This window comes from Acinonyx jubatus, chromosome D3, assembly GCF_027475565.1.
Source record: "Acinonyx jubatus isolate Ajub_Pintada_27869175 chromosome D3, VMU_Ajub_asm_v1.0, whole genome shotgun sequence".
Classification (NCBI taxonomy): domain Eukaryota; kingdom Metazoa; phylum Chordata; class Mammalia; order Carnivora; family Felidae; genus Acinonyx; species Acinonyx jubatus.
The window spans coordinates 76780392-76804502 of record NC_069392.1 but is presented as its reverse complement, the minus strand read 5'-3'; the positions used below and the strand labels follow the sequence as shown (position 1 = coordinate 76804502).

Here is a 24111-nt window from a genome sequence, read left to right as displayed (position 1 = left end):
GAAAAACGCTAATGATATCATCAATATGGAGCTGCCTGATTCCATTTTATGGGACACCTGGGTGGCTCAGTTGGTTGAGCGTCCGACTTCAGCTCAGGTCATGATCTCTCAGTTCGTGAGTTCAAGCCCCACATTAGCTTGCTGCTCTCAGCTTGTCAGCGCAGAGCCCTCTTCGGATCCTCTGCCCCCCTCTCTCTGCCCCTCCCCTCTTTGCGCTCTCTCAAAAATAAATATTTTTTTAAATGGTGTTGCGTAAAAAAAATGAATTAAATTATTGCACAGAAACATGGTAGACCCACAGTCCCTTCTAAATAAAAAGGCAAGGATCAAAAGGGAGATATCTCAGCCTCTGTCATTCCTGACTCTCGGCTCCAAAATAGAGACCATTTTATTCACCTGATTGGTTTGAAAAGGGGAAAGAAACATGGTATGTTTCATTTTATTTTTTACAGAGACAGAATACTACCACATGATATTGAAAATGACCTCCATTCAGGAAGGCTTTATCCAATTACTTCAAGCATGTAAATACATGCTAAGGTATGGAATGTCCACAATGGAATGTCTTTCTTTACAAGAGGAGGGATTTCTTTTGTCTTTCTTACTTACTAGTGTGCTGTAAACACCCCAAGAGAAGTAGCTGATATTTGACAGATTTTCAATAGTTTTGATTGAACTAATGAAAATACAAATATATCAACAAACTTGAATCTATCTATCTATCTATCTATCAATCATCTGTGATCTTCAGTGAACCGGCTTCCCTTTCATCATCTTAGTAGCAAAGGATAAAAGAGAATCAAAAGTTCTAAAAGAGAGGATACATTTGTGGTATTCCTTTCTTGTTATCTTCAGCAAAAGATTTTTTTAAAGTTGCTGTTCACACTTGTATTCAAGCTCACACTGAAGTCTCATAAATCCTTTCCAAGCCTTTCAATGGCATCAATAAGATAGTCAACATCTGCTCGTCTGGTGGCAGGGTTGGAAAAGACCATTCGAAAAAAATTTACTTTGTCTCCGCATGGCTGGTAGCTTATCATGGCTGTGCCTTTCTCTATCAACCGTCTTTGGAGCAATCTGTGTGTAAATGTCAATATTATTAAAAGGTGGTTTTATAAGTATACGCCCTCCCACATTCTAGATGGCTACATGACTATCATCAGTTCCAAGTAAACTGCAGGCAATTTAAACTATCAGGGATAATTTTTAAGAAGAGGCTTAGCACAGAAAAAAAAAAAAAAACAAAACTCTAACATGTTCTATATTCATATTGTGGCTCTCATTACTCCGTGATTCACAATGACCAAACTCATAAAATGATGTGTGCTAGAATGCATTAAAAAAGGCAGTGTGACATTTTTGCTTACATTTATATGGCAATTCGAATAGAAGTACCTGAGAAAGAGGTGAGATGAAGTAGGAAACGGAAAAATAGTAGCATATTTTGGTATTATGACTTTCATCATTTGAAGGATTGTACCACGTCTTGAGTTTTTCTGCAAGGTCACTGTTTTGCAGCAAAGCATAGTTTCTTTGTAAACTGCACAGAAACAAATTCTGTCAGTGTCATTGTCTTGTATGGCTCCTCAGACGACAGCATGCGTGTGGCGGTGGACCACATTAATACACTCTTACGTTGTTATTATAGGGCAAAGTAGCACTGACAGTCGGGAAAGTCAGAAGAGGGCATTCTCTAACTACTTAACCTGCCCCTCTGCTAGTAACTTCGGCTTCCGCACACAGTTTACTTTTGAAATGCTACAGATGCCATCCGTGACTTAACCTCCCCATAAGTCTAATATACTGGCAGTGCAGAGGCAAACATATATATATATATATATATATATATATATATATATATATATAAAATCAGACAGTTCGTGTAATGTCCTTCCCTATTTAATATTTTAATCAAGCAAGATGATCATAAAATAATAGATATTAGTGATTGCCTGCAATAATTTAAAGAATCGTCTCATGGTCTCCTCCTAGGAGGGTCACCTGTCTGCTAAACAAGCTGTGTGTACCTCAGGAGCCCACTTGCAAGTCTGTGTAAATACGTGCCTCACTAGTTCTCGATCGGTAGTAATTGCCCGAGTGGAAGATCACACATATCTAGAAAAGCAAGAATGAAGAGCTTCGCTTAATACCTGCCTCAAACTAAAATATTTAAATAAGGGGTATATGAGAAGCAAAAAACAAAACCAAAAAAATATTTAATTTCACTTAGGGCTTACAAGTCCCGTGAGTTCTCTTTTTAAATATTTAATTTTGAGAGACAGGGAGCAGGAGAGGGACAGACAGAGAAGGAGACAGAGGATCTGAATAGGGTTCCCTGATGACCGCGGAGAGCCCGACGCAGGGTTCAAGCCCATGAACAGTGAGATCATGACCTTAACCAAAGTCAGATGCTTAATTGACAACCCACAAACCCAGGGGAATTTTGATGATATAAAAAGTTGAAGGTCTTGGGGTGCCTGGGTGGCTCAGTCTATTGAGCACCAGACTTGATTTCAGCTCAGGTCAGGATCTCGTGGTCATGGGATTGAGCCCCACGTTGGGCTCCAAGATGAGTACGGGGCCTGTTTAAGACTCTCTCTCTCTCTCTGCATGCCTGGGGGGGCTCAGTCGGTTAAGTGTCCGACTTCAGCTCAGGTCACGATCCCGCGCTTCGTGAGTTCGAGCCCTACGTCGGGCTCTGTGCTGACAGCTCAGAGCTGGAGCCTGCTTCAGATTCCGTGTCTCCCTCCCTCTCTGCCCCACTCCCACTCGTGCTCTGTCTCTTTCTCAAAAATAAATAAACATTAAAGAAAAATCTTTAGAAGATTATCTCTCTCCCTCTCTCTCTGTCCTTCCCCCACTTGCACGTGCTTTCTCTCTGAACAGAAGTAAGCATCTTTTTTTTTAAAGTTGAAGCCCTTAAACCCTGATATCAGATAGTGTTCAGTTTATCCTAGGGCACCTCACATTAACCCAGGAGAAGTGGTTGTGATGTTAGTATAACTCAAAATAAAACATGCTTATGTGATGTCTGCTTAAGATGGGTTGAAAACTTACAACAAATATATGTGGTAAGTTACATATAATGGTGATCGTCTTCATTTTAACATGTATCATTAAAGTAAAGAACAATATCCCCCTTGTTATGATATTCGTTTGGATTTGTTTTTTCAGCTATTATCGTTCATCGTTCTCTACTAAAACGTTACATTCTTGCTCAGATGACCTTATGATAAGTATCTCAAATTTTGTAATACTTCTCCAACTACCTCTTCTGTTGCTGTTAGGAATTGTTATTATTTTTATTCTTGTCTTTTCTCCTACTAAGCTTTCTAGCCAATTTAGGATGGGGATTCTGTCCATTTCGTTTTATACCTCTAACTCCTATTAGAACACCTGACATACATTAACCGATGAATGGATTAAGCAAAGGGTAGGAAGCTCAGCCTGTTGCATATTGAGAACTTAATTAATATTTTTCGATTATATAAATTATGACTGGATTAATTTGCAAAATGGCTGATATGTTGAGATTAAGCTCATCTCTATACAAGTATTAAATCAGTGGCTTGGGACCACATGACCACTTATACTAACCAATCAAACGAAGAATGCAGACACATTATTTAAAAGGCATTATTAAAATTAAAAACAACACACACACACACACACACACACACACACACACACACGCATTTACCTTTTGGAGTTCTTGATCTCTTTCAAAACCTTCTGGGATGTGTTTAAGTCTTGGTGGGAAATACCAGAAGCAGACATTGGTGAACTCAGGCTAAACCAAACATAAAGATTTTATAAATATCCTTAAAATTCTACTTAATTCCTTAAGTATTTCAGGGGTATTTTAATGAATTTCATTGTTAATATATTTAAAAATAGTTTTTAAGAGCCCAGTAGACATCAGGCACTAGACAGAGACAACAGAAATCGTCACAGAGTGCCCAGTCTTTCTCAGATTCTTGCTCTCTTTCTCGAAAAGCCCTCATACCACAATTCTAGATATTTTCCTATCTAGTTAGATCATTCTCACCTGGCCTATCAGTTCTCTCAGAGATCTTCAGTCATCTGTTCCATGACCATTCCTCAAAAGATTTTAACTAAACAATGATAGTTCCAGTTTCATATTTGAGAAAGATCCTTTGGGTTGCGATGTGGACAGTGGATTAGAGGAGAGAACAAGTGAAGAGAGAGGAATATTAGATATTAGAATCCTAGACTGTTATAGTAAGTCAGAAGAGAATGGAGAAGACTCCGCTAAAGCAGTGGCTGTGGGGACAGATAGGAGGCTTTTCGTTTCCAAAATCTTTAACAGATGTAATTAACCTCTGCTAGCCCTTCAAGATGAATTCAAGTTTTCCGGCTTCAATGTGTGGACGCCTTTCACATAGATTAAAAACATAAGAATACTTGGCTTAAATTTAAGCTTATTTTGGAGAGGAAATAAACTATTAGAGGATGTGTAGTATTAAAAACAAACAGACTTCTTTGCTTCCAGTTTCCACGTAAGACTGCAAGAGACTCACAGAAATTAAGATCATAGTTTTGTCAGAGGGAGACAATTTTGAAGACAGACCAAGCACGTTTGTTTCTAAACATTTGCTCTTACTCGCATGACTTAAAGCCAATGGATGGTTGACTAGGACTTAGAGAGGAAAATGGCCATAATGCTGGCAAAAATCTGTTTTTTCATTAACGTCCCCTTAGTGTCTTGATAATGATCTACCAAAGATTATCATAATTTAAAGTCCACTTTCTCTCATATCATCTATTGTCCAGAAACCCAACTGCGTATTGTAACATACAAGAAAAAAGCTAGGAACAATTACATTACTCTTATTCTGTGCCAGAGAAATCAGAAAAGCAATTATAACCAAATAGTTTTAATTGTCCTAAAAATGAAAATATTGAATATAATCACCAGATAAGTCTTTTGGACCCTTGGCTTGTAAGACATAGAACTTATATGAGAAAGGTTTTAAAACCTAAATGATTTCCATTTAGATAAAACAACATACTTATGATAATTGCTAAGTATACTTTTAAAATGATCTCAGGTAAGATTCAGGTAAGAATACTCAGCAAGCAAAGTATAAATCCATTCAACTATCAAAAACTTTAAAAAAGGCATCTTTACCTCTGCATCAAACACGAGCTTAAAGTTATCTTTTTTCTTTAAAACCTTACAGAAGTATTTTGCAAGTTCCATGTGTCAGTTGATCTGTGCCTCAAAGCCACAGGTTCCCTGTAATTTAAAAAAAAACAAAATAAAGTTTCCATTCATGTAAATCCCTTTAAGTTACATTGAAATTGATTTGCATTAATTAAATGTACTTATTTAAATAAATAATGTGATTATCATCTTACTACCAGTAGGTGTCCTCCATTATCGCTTCCTTTTTATTTCCAGATCATCATCCCACTTTGATGCCCTACCGTCCATGAACTTAAGGCCAGTTACTTAGCTTTCTACACTTCAGTTGCCTAGATCTACAAGGGTTCTCTAAATATTTTGACATGTAATTTTCATCTGTCTACTATGTAGAGCAAATTTTAAAAAATGATATGTAGGGGCGCCTGGGTGGCTCAGTCAGTTAGGCGGCCGACTTCGGCTCAGGTCATGATCTCGCGGTCCGTGAGTTCGAGCCTCGCATCGGGCTCTGTGCTGACAGCTCAGAGCCTGGAGCCTGTTTCAGATTCTGTGTCTCCCTCTCTCTGACCCTCCCCGGTTCATGCTCTGTCTCTCTCTGTCTCAAAAATAAATAAACGTTAAAAAAAAATTATTAAAAAAATGATATGTAATGTAATAAGGAATGGGAAAATACTACAAATAAAGCCCTTGGCATACTTACAGGCAGAATGTATTTAAAAATTAACAGGGGCACCTGGGTGGCTCAGTCGGTTAAGCATCTGACTTCGGCTCAGGTCATGATCTCACGTTCGTGAGACAAAGCCCCTCATCTGGCTCTGTGCTGACATTGTGGAGCCTGCTTGGGATCCTCTCTCCCTCTCTCTCTCTGCCCCTCCCCCGCTCATTCTCTCTCTCTCTCTCTTTCTCTCTCAGAATAAACAAACTCAAAAAAAAGTCAACAGCTGTTGAACTTCTGCTCCATCCCAGGCATGTAGTTTAGTGCTTTATACACTTGTTTTAACTTACTCTTAGAAGAACCCTATATAGTGAGCAGTCGAGGCACAGAAACCTTGCTCAGTCTGTGTCTCCATCCACCTGCTTGCCTGTGGTTACTTCCGCTTGTCTCGTGGCACTAAGCACTATACAGGGGGTGACTCTCCCACTTGTTTTCATCTGAGACCTTATCTCTGAACCTCAGACATATATATTCAACTGCTTATTCAAATCTCCACTGAGATGACTAATGAACATCTCAAAATGACATGTCAACTCCTGATCTTTCTACGCAAATTTGTTCTTCCCAAAGTCTTCCCAGTCTCGATAACATGTCAATTTGATCTCCCAGTTACTAAGACCCAAAGCATTAAAGCTCTCATATCTTTGATCATCCCCTTTTTTCTCATACCCCACATCTAATGTTTTGGCAAATTTCATTATGTTTACCTTCAAAATGTAATTAGAATCTAATAAACCTTAACCTACCCAGTGCCGCTCTGCCGGCCCGGTCATTCTCTCCCACATTATTCAAATTGCTTCCTCACTCATCTCTTTGCTTTGGCCCTTACACCTACTGCCCAAGTTGAGTGTATGCATTCACAGTTATTCTAGCGGATTCTCAACACATAAGCCTTTGGAATCAGAGCTGGCTTCATGGGCCTACAACCTGTGCAGTCACCCAGGCCCTACGCTCCAGAAGGGTTTGGTGCTTAATTTCATTCTCCGCCATTGCTGTCCTGAAATTCTTTAACATTTTACCTTGGACTTGTATGTGTAAGTAAAGTAAGTCAAGGGTCCCTAGGAGACAATGGGTCGTGCATGTGAGCTAAGGAGACACATGGAACTTCCGTGTCTGCCATCCCCTTCACACACAGCATTTGCAATGTCCCATGAGCACAGAACCCCACTGGTCCTATGGTATGTGGGAGCTCTGGGACTCTCGATGCAAGTGCAAGGTAAACACAACTGAGTAAGAGGGGGTGCTAAGAGCCCCAAGAGGCCACACTTTATGTTGAAACCAAAACTTGCTTCCCGCAGAATTTGTTTCTTTCACTCCTTGTCCTTTTCGATGCCTTCAGTGCCTTTCTCTACAGGAAATATAGATGTATATTGTGTGTAATATGTACATATGTATAATATGTATATTTATATATACACATATATGTACAAAATTTAATTATATGAATATGTAGTTAGAACCAACAACTCTCACAATTTTAAGCAAACATTCATTTGGAAAAGACATTGTTAGCATTTGAAATGTGTAAGAATAGGAATGATTAAGTATCAATGGGCTAATTTCTTGTGATAACCACTTCATCATCTGATATTATGCAAGAGATTTTTCGCGGAGGGCAATTTGGTTCAGGGGGAAGCTATAAACAGTTCAAAAGGAGGGAAGAAAAGCTTGCAGAAAAGTTAATAGAAATTATTGTTGAAGAATGTTCCTACTTTTCAAAAAAATTAAAAATTTTTTAATGTTTATTTTTGAGAGAGATAGAGACAGAGCACAAGCAGAGGAGGGGCAGAGAGAGAGGGAGACAGAATCCGAAGCAAGCTCCAGGCTCCAGCTGTCAGCACAGAGCCCGATGCGGGGCTGGAACTCACGAACCGTGAGATCATGACCTGAGCCGAAGTCGGACGCTGAAGCCACTGAGCCACCCAGGCGCCCCTAAAATTGTTTTTTATGTTTGCTTATTATTTTGGAGAGAGAGAGAGAGCATGAGCAGGGGAGGGGCAGAGAGAGACACACACACAGAATTGGAAGCAGACTCCAGGCTCTGAGCCTTACGCAGGGCGCGAACCCATGAGCCATGAGATCATGACCCGAGCCGAAGTCAGATGCTCAATTGACTGAGTCACCCAGGTGCCCCTCCTACTTTTGATTCTGAAGAAATGGGCCCAGGATCACAGAAGTGGTTGCCATAGTGTTTACTAATCTCCAAGAATTTTCCATTTAGAACTTTTAGTGGCAATCATGCATATTGAATGGACATTAAAAAATATCATGGTATGTGTCCATATTGCAAATGCATCTTTAAGTTCTGTAAAAAAAAAATCTGCAAAGATTGAATATTAGAGACAATGGCAGGAGCGCCTGGGTGGCTCAGTTGGTTAAGTATCTGACTTTGGCTCAGGTCATGTCTCACGGTTTGTGAGTTCAAGCCCCACGTTGGGCTCTCTGCTGTCAGCACAGAGCCTGGAGCCTGCTTGGGATTCTGTGTCTCCCTCTCTCTCTCTGCCCCTGCCCTGCTCACACTATGTCTCTGTCTCTCAAAAAGTGAATAAACATTAAAATAATAATAATAATAATAATAAAAGACAATGGCACTTCTAGTTTAAGTTTGATTGGATTCTGTTAGCCCATGTTCTCCAAAATGCAGACATCATGAAGAGATTAAAGGTGCCAGGATCTGACTAGTGAAAATACCTGTGTGGAAGACAGTAAGAAAATTCAGAAAGGCCACCGGGAGGCCTTGCACTAAGTCAGCTGTCGGAAGAGTCTTGTGCTTCTCAGGAATGGAATGAATGCCTTAGAATCCCTGACATGCTCAGTCACTGGCTGGGAAAAAACTTTGGAAAACAGCCCCAGGGCAGATGTAATTATGAATTTAAGAGAAGCAGATGGGGCTTTTGGACAATTAATCTCCCGATAACATTCTCCTGGCCAAAACACATTGATTTTATGAATCCAAAACCAGTTCAACCCATGTAGAAAATCCATGTAAAAAGAAGCTTTCACATTATATTTGCTTTTGCACATATAGTCAACGTCTGTAGAATCTTATATTATTATATGATTTTCTTCTTACTTTTATAAATTATCACAGTTTTATGTAATTAATTTTACTTATACAAAATATGAATTTCATTAACTATGGTTCCTCTTTCTACCATCAATGAAGTATCCATTGTGTAATTAGAGCAAAGGAGGACAAAACAGAATTTTTCAGACTTGCAAGTCAACTCGTCCCTTTCAAACCTGCCATGGATATTTCCTGAACTTGATTTCCAGTGTGAGACATGTTTTCCTATTGGAAAAGCATTTCCATTCCAGTGTATACCGAGTTTTATGTAATCATCTGCTCCCATTGAAAGGGTAATAAAAGCTTTCTTATCTCTCCAGGAGTCAAATGCTTTCGTTCTGGGGCTGAATGGGATAGACACTTTCTTTCCAACACGGAAAGAAGATTCCATAACATTCAGGAGTAGACATAAACTCTCTTTCCTTTCCTTTCTCTCTCTCCCTCCCTTCCTCTCTCTCAGAGTGGGTATGCCAGCTCATGTGTACGATTCCAGTTGCCTGATTGCAGGATCCCTCTCCTGGGAAATAAATTTCCTTTGCACCTGTAGGGTGATGTGCCATGGCCTCACCATGTTGTCCTGAGGTGGAAACAGGGTGTGGGAACCTGACACTGAGATATTCTCTAAGTAAACAGTTGATCTTCCTCTGACCGCGAAACCTTGTGTTTACAGGAAGGATGAAGTAAATAAATATGGTTATTAAAAATTCATTGGGCACGTCTATTTTATAGAGGGCCAAAGGAGATGGTTCAAGTACACAATTCTCCGATGGTCTGGCTCAATCCAGGCCAAACGAGCTTATCTGTGCCTTTTGAACTGCACATCTTAGGCCATTTGTGGGTAATAGAACCAGTTAAGTGGGTCACACCAGCTTTTCTTTCAACGAGATAGAGTGAAATAGAAAACATTAGAGGATTTCATATATGAGAAGGTGTTTTTCCGAAACTTGTTTTAATTATGTGTCTGTGAACATGTTATTCGGCCACAACATAAAATGTATTTCTTAGCGTGGATTGTGTTAAAAAGTTTGAATGCCACTTCTTTACTTTATAAAGGCATAGATGAACTATATGATCCTTTGCATAATCCCTTAAATATATCATTTTTTTAAGTTGTGATACATATTGAGCATTTGTGAGTTCAAGAATAGACCTGATAGCAAATATCTACGTGTATATGCCCATTTAAGCTAAGCCACCATATTTGCTGTGACTGACAGCTAAGCTATGGCAGAACTGGCAACCTCTTACAGAGTTCAGGAAGTTCATGAAAATATTTATATAAATAAAATCTTTACCGAATCAGATTGAGGGATATTTGGATTATCGGTGCCTGGGAGATCGACACAAAATTTGGAGCTTTGTGTTTGTTAAAATTTGACCTTGGAATATTTTTTAAAGCAAGTTTAACAAAATTTCCAAATTGGCTATTTAAAAATCTTCAGGAAAAGAACTTACAGAATGCATATCTTTGAATAATAAAAATTATCGGTGAAACTCCCAAGACGAACTAATGACCGAGTGTCTCCCCGAGTTACTGGTAATCTTGAGTCAGAGTGTTGACTAGACGTCAGGTCATTGCCGGGTGACTTGTACAAAAAGTGGTGTCTCTGGTTTTGTGGTAGTATATTTCTGACAGAAAACCAAAACCAAAACCAAAACAAAACCTTCAAATTAAGTAGAAGGGGTTGGTAAGGTATTATAGATGATGGTAGTTCACGTCAAAGCTTTCACCTACACAGAGCCCAGTGTCCATCTTTCTATGGGGCACTGGGACTGGAATGATAAAAATAGCTTCTAAGAGCATGCCAATTATTTAAATTAAAGCTTATAAACAAAGGGCAGGAGAAAGGCACAGAACATGTCCTGATGTTGTTATCATCTTTAGAGAGACTATCTGCTGACCTTGACTATAAGGTAGATTGTACGCCTGTGTGATAAATAAGGGTTCACCTCTAAGAATCTATATTGACTTCAAGTTTACTTGACTATTAACACTTCCAATTAGTAGAGGGGGAAAAAAAGTTTGTTTTTTTTTAAAGTTGTGGACAAGTTTATATTCCTGATAGATTTTTATTCCCATGGTTTAGTAGAGCGTATAATAATGATGGAACATACCAAATTTTTTTCCACCCCCATTAGAATTTATACCTGAGAAGCCAAGCTTGTCATCTGCAGTTAGAAATATAGCGCTTTTCTTGAGAGATGTGTGGAAAAATATAAAACTTTGGAAAAGACACCCAAATAGAACTCTAAAAAAAAAAAAAAAAGGAATAGTCTATACTCTTCATCCAAATGAACAGGACCTAATACAAGGTATGACAAACTCCTACCTTTGCTTTCCACATCAACCATAGCTTAAAGACATCAACATGTCGGCCACACTGAATAGTGTTATCCCCAGTGTCAAAGTCAACATTGTAGAGTTTATCTGACTGGAAAAGATAAGCAGCGTGCATCTCGTTGCATGCTTCCAGAAGACCCGAAAAAAGGAATAATATGTCGACACGTAGGTTATATACCTCTCAGTAAGAAACCACCATTATTTATTTCAATTACATGCACTCTGTGTTACCTTCGTTTTTTTAATTTTATTTTTTAAATTGTATTAAGTTTTTGTGTCTTGACTCCAGTATACTTAACATACAGTGTTCTATTGGTTTCAGGTGTAGAAGACAGTGACCCAACAATTCTATACATTACTCAGTGTGTGCACTTTTAAATAGGATTTTGTTTATTTTATATTAAACAAATATGTTACTGTTCTAGGATTTTGGTATATCCTGTTGTTCTGTGGGTTTATCTGGAACAACAAGTGGTATAATTGGATTAACACAAAATTTATCCATTTTTCTTGAACTTTTCTCAAAGGCCTCGATGTTTTGCTCTTTTGAGATTATTTCCTATTATTACGTCTTAATGAGAATTGAGGGCCTCGTTCACTTGAACGAAACTATCCCATGAATCAGCCGATAGGTGCCAGTCAGCACACTGCCCTGTTAGTCTCGGTAGGTAGAGAATAAAGTAATCCACTCACTTAATTTTGTGCTTCTCACATAAAAGATGTTGAAAATGTTCCTCTTCAGTGTTGAAGGATGGAGACACATTTGCTTCGGATGGTTAAAAAGTAATCACTAGAGCAAAGAAATGTTTCCCGTCACCCAGCAAAGAGAGGCTTTTCTCAAAGGGTGTGTGTTGTAACAGCACAAGCGAGGCTAAATCTGTGTGCACTGACAGGGGACCGTTTAAAGGCACATCAAGCGTAACTTTTGTGCAAGAAGCAAATAACAATAGATTTATTATGTGTTTGTTACATACTGGGAACTTCACAAATATCACATCATTTGAGCCTCACAGAAAACTCATAGCATGGGTCCTATAGTTGTATCAATTTTATAGATTGAGGAAACTGATACTTTAACATATTAAGCAATTTTTAAGGTCATATATCCAAATAGTGATGAATCTGGGATCTGACAAAAGGGCAATTTCTCTGGAAGTTGGTGGAAACCCAACTTCAAAGGAGAAATCTCACACTTTTTTTGTTTTCTGTTTTTTTTTTTTCCTTAGAATAGGCTTGTGGATCTAGGGAAAGGAGCACAATGTGATGGTAAAAATTGAAGTATTTGGGGGAAAAGGAATAGAAATGATACCTTAAAAAGAGTACATTGTGTTTTTATATCTTAAGTGTCCTATTTACCCATGTAAATATTTTCTCTCTAGTCTACTTCAAACTCCCCTTTCAATGTTATGTTTGGCAAGAGTTGGAAACTATTTAAAATACTTTATAGATTTAGGGGCGCCTGGGTGGCTCAGTCGGTTGCGCGTCCGACTTCAGCTCAGGTCATGATCTCGCAGTCCGTGAGTTCGAGCCCCTCGTCGGGCTCTGGGCTGATGGCTCAGAGCCTGGAGCCTGCTTCCGATTCTGTGTCTCCCTCTCTCTGCCCCTCCCCCGTTCATGCTGTCTCTCTCTGTCTCAAAAAAAAAAAACAAAAAAAAAAAACCACGTTAAAAAAATACTTTATGGATTTAGATGAACAATATGGGAAAAAATATTTAAAAAACTTTAAAACCATATAATCAATATTTAAGTTTTACCTATTCTGATGTGACGATTAAGCTATAGTTAGTCATATTTACCTACAATCTGACACGCGCTGCCGGGTCAGTGGGTGTGAGGTAAGCAAGGGTGAAAATCCTCTACCCCGCTGACTTTACAATCTGGGTTGCATGAGGTTGGGTGGGGTAAGGGCAGAGTTAGGTACTAAACACAATGGGGCATATGTGAATGTGAAGTTGTACCCAGGATAAATGCTATGGAGGAGTTTCAGGGTGTTATAAGAGAATATTCTAATATTCTAATATTCTAAGGATCAAGGATTTCACTTAGTCTGAAGGTCGAGGAAGTGAAGTCTTCTGGGTAAAAGTCATTTTTGAGTTCAGTAAGAGCTAAACAAGAAAGATGTTGGGGGAGGGTGTGGGAGACATAAGCAGAACCAGACCCTGATAGACAGAAGGAAAAACTCATGCCAAGGTCATATGTGAGAAGCTGCATGGCTGCATGACTCCTTCTTGGAAGTAAGGGCAAGTCAAATGATCTCAAGGGCAAAAAGCAGAGGAAAGCAGAAGGTGAATGGGAGAGCAGAGAAGGGTATGTACCACCCAGGCCTTGGGGATCATGTCAGGGATTTTAATCCCATCCAAAAAGCAATGAGAAGCCACTGAATGGGTTTCAATTTTGCACCGTGAAAATGTCCTTATGAATGAAAGAGACTGACATGATTAGCACTTCATTTCAAAACAAATGGCATTGCCTTCCCCTTCAACAATGAAGTAAAAGATATTGGAAATTAGTTTTAATTGTATTTTATGTATAATTACAGCAAAATATATATACTTATAGTAAGTATATGGTCTGTAGGTGCCTTTTCAGCATCAGAAAATGTATTCATTAATATTGAATATACTTGGTTTACACTGCTCACTAAGGCATGAGTCAAAATGGCGTTATGTACAACCTGAGACACTCAAATGGTTTAAAAGATAAAAATCAAATGTCCCTCTTAATTTAAAGCTACACTAAAATAGGCTTATTTTCCAGCAATGACCTTAAAAACAGTAAAAGCTGAGTAGTTTGGGGGTTCTGCTCTACCTCTAGTGACCATCTATCTATCTTCAGGAAAAGGCAAAAAAGAAGTATAAAACAAGAAAACAACAACTTAACTTCTCTGAGGAACACACAACATGTAATAATAGAATAAAATGGATTATTTCAACATACTCGCTATGGGTGGAGAAATTGGGGAAGACTGAAAAATATTGGTATTTGAGTCCTAAACATAAAGGTATCAGAAATCTGAACGTTGAAAACACACCTGTTAGCGGTAGGAAGGGGGAGCAAACTCAGACACTTCTTAAAGAAGACATATGCAAGGCAAACTAGAATTTCCGGGTACTGGACACTCAGGAGTGGACAGGAAGGAGTAGCCTGTTAATCTGCAGGCTTCAAACATAGGTGAGCTGCCATTTTATTGATGGGATATTGAAGGAATATTGCTGCCATGTGGCCAGCTGAACAGAATCTAAAGCAGAGCTAAAAGTTCCAGTCTGCGTTGCTGAGAACCTTCTAGACTAGGAGACAGTAAAGATTCTCTCCGAAGAGATAAAGTGGGCGCTGAGTACTCAAGGGTGAGTGAGTTTCTTAAATTCCACATATGAGTGAAATTTGTCTTTCTCTGACTGACTTCTTTGCTTAGCATAATACTCTCTAGTTCCGTCTCTGTTGTTGCAAATGGCAAGATTTCATCCTTTTTTATGCTTGAGAGAGAGGCAAACCAAGAAACAGACTTAACTATAGAGAAAAACTGACGGTTACCAGAGAGGAAGTGGGGGGGGGGGAGGGACCGGTTAAATAGGTGATTGGAGGGACGGGTTAAATAGGTGATGGGCCACATTTGTGATAAGCACCGGCTGTTGTATGAAGTGTTGAATCACTATATTGCACACTGATTGAAACTAATATTACACTGTATGTTAACTCACTGGAATTTAAATACTTTTGAAAAACAAATAAAAATAAATTAAAAAAAATAAAAAGTGAGGCGTGCTAGTGAAGGCGGTTTGTAATAGGAACACAGACACTTTTTTTGTTTTTTAATCCAAACTCTTTGAATTGCTTGTGAGTCAGGGAGAAAGAAAACAAAGTTATAAATGAAACTACATAAAATGCATTTGCATTTCTGACAACTACATGGAGACAAGGATTCCCAGGTTGAATTTTATAATTGTATCTCTCCTTGGAGGAGATCATGGGCTTATCTCTTTGTGTAGCCTTGCATTTACTATTGATGGAGATAAAATGCAAAAACATATAAGCAGAAATTCATGTCATGCAACCCATAAATTTGTGCTTTCTATGCTGAAAATATATTGCAGTTACTCATCGTTCTCTACATTTAAAATGAGCCATATTTCTGGCCCTATAATCTGAGATGCCAAATGGGCCCGTGGGCCAAATTTGATCCCTAAGAGATATTTTGTTTGTTCATGGCATTTTTAATAAGTGGGGCATGAATGATCAAGTCCTCTATAGACCTCATCACTGTCCATTGTGTCGGCCCAGATCTTATCCACACACTGGGTTACCACCTGTGTTTACAACTCTTTGGTTTTGTGGCACCTCCATTACCCGGTGGCTGCTGCTTAAAGATTAAGGGGGAAGGATCCGTTTTCTTTAGTAGGGCAAATTGTGCTGCACTGTGTTAATTCGGTGAGGCCATAATTATTTTGGTTTTAAACATTCAGAGTGAAGCTAGTCATTACCAAGATATCCATGATAGCTCTACTTAAAAATAGAAAGCATTTACTTTTTCCCGGATCAGGATAGCAGAGCACTGAAGGGGGACGCCCATGAGTTTATGTGGATTCCAGGTCGCAGAGTTGGCCCTAGGTGATAAAACAGCTCCAATTAGTGCTTAGAGTCTAATGAAAGAGAACAGAATCCTGCATATGTTATTTTGATTTTCACAAAAAATGGTGCGGGTCTCACCTTTCAATGCCACTGAGTTTATGGGAGCGGTTTCTGGACAACAGCAATCCACCCCCCCCCCCAAGCTGCCTACAGATACAAAGGATATGTGTTCTTATATGAATTATTTCTTTTTAAATAGCATCAGTGGCTTTTTCCCATGTTAAATTTATTTCAAACGTTGATGAAGCTCTAATTGCTATGTTATGTTACTTATAAGAACAATGCACTTTAAAATTTCCTCTTAAGAATTATCATCATTTGTCTATTCGTGACATAGTAAAGTTTTAGGTTTCTAATGAGTTCCAACACCTTCTGTATAATTTCCAGAGACAGATAAAGAAAAGTTGGCATCAAATTTGGCAAGACCACAGAAAAATGAACAAATCTACCATACCGTGTCACTTTAAATTTGTCCATCTCTTATCAAAGCCAAAGAAAGGTTTGCCCCAAATCATTGAACGAAGTTAATAGCATCAAAAATTGTGATTTCCTTAGGATGCCTAGGTGGGTCAGTTGTTTAAGAATCCAATTCTTGATTTTTGCTCAGGTCATGATCTCACAGTTGATGAGTTGGAGCCCTGTGTCAGGTTCTTTGCTGACAGTGGGGAGCCTGCTTGGGATTCTCTGTCTCCCTCTCTCTCTCTCTGCCCCTCCCCCACTTGTTCTCTCAAAAATAAATAAATAAGTAAACTTTTAAAAAATTGTGATTTCCTTAGTAGGTATTAATTTAAAAATGTTTATTTAGAGTAATGGGCTAAACCTTCTTTTGATTTAAAGTCAGCTTTAGGGGTGCCTGGGTGGCTCACTCGCTTGAGCAACTGACTTCGTCTCAGGTCATGATCTCACAGTTCATGAGTTCGAGCCCCATGTCGGGCTCTGTGCTGACAGCTCAGAGCCTAGAGCCGACCTCAGATTCTGTGTCTCTCCCTCTCTCTACCCCTCCCCTGCTCACGCTGTGTGTCTCTCTGTCTGTCAATCATAAATAAACGTTAAAAACAAATTTTTAGTCAGGTTTAACTATTTCTTCAAAATGATGTTTTAAATTGTAGGTTGAATGTTGATAGAGGTCTGGACTCTTCAAACACTTGATACATTTGTGGTCTTTTTCTTAGCTTGTAATATATTTTTCTCTAACTCAGCTGGAATCATCTTTCCCCTTAAAAATACAAATATATGTCGATTTATTATGAGCAAATAAACCAATTCTACCAACAAGAAGAATAAATGATATGCAAGGCTAAAATAATTAGTTTTTAGTGAGGTATTTATATGTGAGTAAACAGATATTTGGTAAATGTTCAGTCCCAAAAAACCAATGTTAAATATCACATTGAATTCAAGAATGCTTGGCGGGGGCACCTGGGTGACTCAGTTGGTTGGGCATCCGACTTCAGCTCATGTCATGATCTCATGCTTGTGGGTTCAAGCCCCACATCAGGCTCTCTGCTATTAGCACAGGGCCTGATTTGTATCCTCTGTCCCCCCCGCCCTCTGCCCCTCCCCTGCTTGCACTCTGTCTCTGTCTCTCTCAAAAAATAAATAAACATTAAATTTTTAAAAAAAAATAGCCATTGTTTCAAACAACAAAACATTTTTGTCTATCAGAATTTTCAATTATAAAGGTATTGATAATATTCACATTGATAATATGCAGATAAGAGTATCAATTGACTCTAAAATGTTTTAAAAGCAAATGAAAAATTTTATGAAATTGTAAATGCAGATGTTCTTTGAACCAATAATTTAGTTTCTAGGAATTCATGTGAGATATTCAAACACAGACTCTCAAATATATTATATAATCATATCAATTTAATCACTGTTCTTACATATTAAAATCTAGGGGGAAACCCTTCAATTTCTTTAAAAATAAGATTTATAAAATTATGTTACATACATAAAATGGAAAACTCCAAAGTTATTGAAAAGAGAATAAGGAAAGGGATAAGATTTCTAAGACAGGGGCACCTGGGTGGCTCAGTTATTTAAGTGCCCGACTTCAGTTCAGGTCATGGTCTCATGGTTTGTGAGCTCGAGCCCCGCATCGGGCTCTGTGCTGACAGCTGAGAGCCTGAAGCCTGCTTCGGATTCTATGTCTCCTTCTCTCTGTGTCCCTCCCCACTTGTGCTCGCTCACTCGCTCTCTCTTTCTCTCTCTCTCAAAAATATATAAACATTAAAAAAATGGTTTTAAGATTTCTAACACATTCCCAAACCAAAAAAAAAAAAAAAAAAATTAAAGCAAGTTACAGAACACAACATAGAATTGATTGTATGAATAAGTTTGACATGCATAAAAATAATCTTCCAGAATATATGCAATATTTGTAATATTATTTATGTTTTAAGGTGGTATTCAAGGAAAATGTAAATGTATTTTTGCTTTGTAGGCAGTTGAATTTTTATCTACAAATATTATTATATTTTTATGTTTATTTGTAGTACACATAATTCAATATACTTAAAACAGGGAAGATATGTGACAGTCCCACTTGTATAGACTATATTTAGTAAAGAAGTTTTAAGAGTAGGATAAGATGACTTTGGTGCTTCTTTCATAATTGCTGCAGTTAAAATTTATTAAAACTAACCTGGGGGAGTATTCTTGCTAAAAATTGGAATAGGAAACCTATAGATTATTCTTTAATCTGTGAAGCATAATGACAATAAAAAATTTTTGAGAACGTGTTAGAAACATATCTTCCATCACATTTTACTTCAATTACGTTGTCAGTTCCAATACCAAGAATAGCTTCAGCTTTTTTTACTGAATAATGACCCTTGGGCAAAAATGGAAATAGGAAAGGCATTAACTTCTCTGCATTAAATGATCATTTACACCAGAGCATTTGGGGGCTTATACACATAGCTTTGAATGAGTTTGTGCATATATACACGTATATACACACGTACAGGTCTCAAGGCGTATTTCCAGACCCTGGCCGTGACAGTTTTTCAGGTGAGGAAGGTTGTGACGCCTCTTTGAGAAGGCACGAGGACAGAACACACTTTACATGCAGTGGGAGTTTGAATATGCTAGTTCTCCGTATACATAAAAAATCATGTCCGATGTAGATCTGGTGTTAATATTCTCCAGTAATAAAAACCTTATGTGTTCCAGATAGCTGTAACTGTTGCATTACAGACCTTTTTTGTAAGGCGTGAGGCTTGGAGAAATGCCTGGATTCTTCTGATGCCTGCAACTCTTGATTTTGACTTTGACACCAACTTTATAATTTCTCGCCATCTAGGTAACTGCTATTTCCCTGTATCATTCTGCCTGACATAAGGTATCAGCAGCTCGGACACAAACTTGGACCTGGTTGTTTTTAGCTGCCAGGGAAAGGCTAGATATATGAAAGGAAACAGAAATGTGCAAACGTAAACCCCTAACTCAGCTTCATTTCAACAGAGGATGCACCAGTTAAATAGGAAATGATTTTTTTTTCAATCTACATTGTGGAGTTTCGGCATATTTACTCATTATATATAAAAATTATATGTCAAATGATGAAAAAGACATTTGCAAACAAGCATCTTAAGTTACATGAAGTTTTATAGTAATATCATTAAATATGCATCAGTGGTCTCCAACTTGATAATATGCATATATACAATGCCAGTTGGAATTTGGTCATAGAAGCATATTGCAAACACAGAAACATTTCAAAGAAAACCCTGTGTTTCCAGGTCCTTTTAGGTAGAATTCTCAAAGTGGGACTGCTATTACATTTTAATCTCACAACTGTTGCTAGGCAGAAAAGAAAAAAGCAACCAGATTTATTAAAGGGATGAATCAATTTGTTTTTAAAGGAGCACAAGATTGGAACATTACAACCAAAGGAGACATCAGTGGATACATTGTCAATATCTGAAACATTTGGCTGAGGTCCTGGTCTACAAAAATGAGCCTTTCTTTTTTACTAATCCCTTTGACCCTCACTGGAAAAATAAGATATCAATCACATTCTTGTTCTCTTTATTCAATGATACAGGGAATCACTAAATCAAGTCTTTTTTTTTTTTATTTTTTTTTTTCAACGTTTATTTATTTTTGGGACAGAGAGAGACAGAGCATGAACGGGGGAGGGGCAGAGAGAGAGAGGGAGACACAGAATCGGAAACAGGCTCCAGGCTCCGAGCCATCAGCCCAGAGCCTGACGCGGGGCTCGAACTCACGGACCGCGAGATCGTGACCTGGCTGAAGTCGGACGCTTAACCGACTGCGCCACCCAGGCACCCCAAATCAAGTCTTTAAAATGTTCATAGTTTGATTTTTTTTTTTTTTTGGTAAAGATAGCAGAATGCTTTATATTTATAATCACATTTTTGTTAGTTTCTCATATTTTGAAATTAAATTTTAATCTTGAATTATCTGTACTGCTATAGGCTAGAGCCTATGTTGACAGAAAGTTGTTTTTTAGTCTTTCCAATATCAATAGGCAGACACAGATACAGAGATTACTGAATCTCTATAATGTTAGAGCGAAGCTAATATTCTCCATCTTTCAGTAACTTTACAGTTTACCTCAGAAGATTCTTAAAAGATGGAAGAATCTAGACTTGATACTTACTTGTTCAGAAACAAATAACACACAACACGGAAGTGCGGTCGTGCCTTGTCTTTTTATCTCTGGATATTGCTTATAACGAGCTACTAATATACCATAGAGGTTAGAGATACTTCCTCCTAGAAGAGAAATAGTGACTGTTAACCCAATTTCAAAAATCAGAAATGGTCACTAAAATCATGACAACTTGAGTGCTTTCTGAAACTAAAGTGTTGCCAAATCACTGACGTGATTTCAAAAATATCTTTCCTTGAAAGTGTTGAGAGAAATATCACACAATTCATAACTTTTAGATTTGTGGAAATTTTGCTGGCAACTGTAGCTAACACAATGACTTACGAATCTCTTAAAAATAATAGCATTAGTTCAAATATACTTTGAGCGTCTCTGAATATATGTTTCATTTAGCTCAGAAAAATGATGTCTTGCTTTTTCTTACCAGGTGCAAGTATTCCATCTGCTTCTGTTTCTCCCCAGCCGATAATTCCATACATTTTCTTAAGAAAAATCGTCTCCATGATAGTAAATACCGGAGCTATTTCATATGTAACCCTATATTACATATATAGAAATTCGACTGTGAATTGTATAAAATGGAAAAGGATAAAGTCATGTGCTAGATAAGGTTATGTACAATTTTTTGTATTCTATAGCAGACTGTACAAGAAATAGTTACAATTTGTATGCTGCAAATTGCCCCTTCCAGATTAAGAGTATATTAGTGCTACAAAGAAAGGATCATGGATTCCATTGTATTGTGCAGTAGCTGGGAATTTCTCTCCCACTAAAAGGAATTTTGAATATACACATTACTGGTAGAGCCAGAAAATGCCCACTTATAGATAGATAGATAGATAGATAGATAGATAGATAGATAGATATGGCAAGTTAAAAAGAGATCTAGAGCTACAGTGTTTTTGCAGAACATGAAATAGATAGAAAAAAGCCTTTTCTCAAAAAGATTTTCTGGGGAAATCTTTTCTGGGAAAAGATTGTCTACCTAAGAATTTTACTTTGGGCAAGCACACCAAAAAAAAGGGGGGGGGGGTGCTAAAAACTATTCTGTTTTCAGTAACAGCTCGAAGCAAGTAGATAGTTCAAGGCAAGAACAATATGGCTCCATGAACGAGAATTCAGAGAGCATGGCGATGGGGACTCTTCTCTGAGTCACACTGATATTAGAGTCCCTTCCACAAAAAGCAGCAGCTAAGATCAAAAAGAAAGCTGTAAGTTTTTCTCTATACATACCATATACAGTAAGCAATGAGGTACTTATGTTGGTTCTGAAATCAAAGAGTAGCTTCAGTTGTTTTCAAGGAATTCTTTTCTTTGTCCTCAAACACCTTTTAAAGACCCTTGTAGGTGTTCTTATAGAGAGCTACCAGTCTCAGACTCCATTTATGTGCCATTTCAGATGGTCTCAGCTTGCTCTGTCTCTAAAGCCTTTGGAGAATATTCAGGCCCAGCCATTGCTGTGACCACTTTCACTCAGATACACCCACAGCCCAACAGAGAATCGCCTCCCACCTGCAAGGCAGGCACTGACTTCCAGCCCCGGGGTCTCTTTTTGCATCCAGGCATGCATGACAAGTCATGGAATCTTCTGGGAGTCCCAAGAATGCCCAACCATGGGGAAGTTAACATCCCACAGTGCAGTCCTTTGGCCATAAGAGACCTGGTTGACAATCTTTTCTTTCCTCTGTTCCCTACAGATGGACTGCCCTTTGAAGCAGTCATTTATAAGGGCACTACACCCCCCCCCCCCCCCCCGCCAGGAGATGAAGCATTCGCTTCTGCTGATACTTAAGGGGTAGCCAGGTCTATAAGTTCCCTCACGTTGCTCTTCAGTCCCATGCTGACTCCCTTCATCTTCCCTCAACCCCTCTTCTCAGATGGCCCGGCCTAAAAAACAGTAGTAACACACAAGCTCTGGCCCAGGGGCTGTGCACAGAGACCCAGTAAGGAAACCCATTGCCTATGGGAATTAAGATTCTAGTTCTAAGAGAAACAAGAAGCAAATCTCACACACTGGTATTTCAACAAGGCTTCATTTCTGCCAGCATTTGCTATGCCAATTTCAACACACACGCACATTGCCTTTCTGATCTGACCTCAGCTCAATGGAGTAGGGCATTATTATTTTCAGACAACAGAGATGCACTAAACCTCCCAGCATTGTAGGTGGTAGAATTAGGACTGGAATCGGGTTCTCCTTATTTCCACCTCACAGGCTTTATGCTATCCCAGATTAGGGTAAGAGATCTTCATTCATTAAAAATGAAGACACCCTGAAGGTAAAGAAGGCTGTCTGAAATCCTTTCTCTCCCCTTATTATTAACCTCTGTCCTTCCACCTCTCTTGTGTTCTTTCTACTCTTTTTCTGCTTCCATCAAGAATCTCTATTTTCTTCACTTAGAGAATGATTAAGTCTCACAACAACGGGATTCTAAACAATGGAGGAAAATGTATAAATTGAGTTTATGTAATAATCTACATAACAAAGAAATATTCTCTCAAAAGATAAAGTTGCTCTTTTTAAAGTTTATTTATTCTGAGAGAGAGTGTGTACACATACGAGTGGGGGAGGAGCAGAGAGAGAGAGAGAGAGAGAGAGAGAGAGAGAATCCCAAGCAGGCTCAGTGCTGTCAGCACAAAGCCTGATGTGGGGCTCGAACTCACAAATGGTGAAATCATGACCTGAGTCAAAATCAAGAGTCAGACGCTTAACCAACTGAGCCACCCAGGCACCCCAAGCAATAAATTTTTTTTAAGTAGCATATTACCCTATGCATGTTTTAAGGACCATAATCAAGCAATGAAAATTAAAAATAGCAGTCATTTGTGTAAGCCATTTATGTTTGCATTTCATATCTACAAAATGCTGATTACTACCCCGAACTATGCACCATTAAAACCCAAATGATAACTAAACAGTTAAAGCAAGCCTTAGTTGTTCCACATATCGAAGCAGTCTCTCCTCATAAACATTTAGTTCTTGGTTTTAAAGTTTAAATTCCTACCAGCTCTCCCTTTTGATTGCTAGTTAAATTATATTAACATTTGACACAGACTATTCCTTTCAATTACATACCCAATCATTTCCCTATCCTTTTAACCTTGAAAAATATTCCCCTAAAATTAACTTTCCTTCAAAACACATTAGCAGTAGATCTAATGTTTGTATGGACAATAGTTTTGTTGTGGCAAAGGTCCAATTTTTTTTAACGCTTATTTTTGAGAGAAAGAGAGACAGTGCCAGTGGGGTAGGGACAGAGAGAGAGGGAGACACAGAATCCAATGCAGACTCCAGGCTCTGAGCTGTCAGCACAGAGCCAGATGTGGGGCTCGAACCCATGGACTGTGAGGCCATGACCTGAACCGAAGCCAGACGCCTAACCAACTGAGCCACCCAGGTCCCCCAAAGATCGAATTTTTAACGAATCACGTTGGAGCTGGATTTAGATTTCCTTTAAAAGTTTACTTTCTTCAGGCTTTGATCAGATTCAGGTTCTAATTTATATTCAAGCAACTTCCCAAATACTTGGGTGTGTATCTGGCTACATGT

General features: G+C 38.5%; 1 protein-coding gene across 1 annotated transcript in view; it reads right to left on the bottom strand.

Moving 5' to 3' along the window:
• Window positions 1–763: 763 nt before the first annotated feature.
• LOC106986993 (glutamate decarboxylase 1-like) overlaps window positions 764–24111 on the bottom strand; it is a 66477-nt gene continuing 43129 nt past the window's right edge. The window contains 10 exon segments of the mRNA XM_053205654.1: window positions 764–1077; window positions 3693–3790; window positions 5153–5260; window positions 11280–11430; window positions 15814–15891; window positions 15995–16059; window positions 17069–17132; window positions 18661–18755; window positions 20550–20665; window positions 20986–21098. Of these exon segments, the coding sequence (XP_053061629.1) occupies window positions 912–1077; window positions 3693–3790; window positions 5153–5260; window positions 11280–11430; window positions 15814–15891; window positions 15995–16059; window positions 17069–17132; window positions 18661–18755; window positions 20550–20665; window positions 20986–21098 (1054 nt within the window). The 3' untranslated portion in view covers window positions 764–911.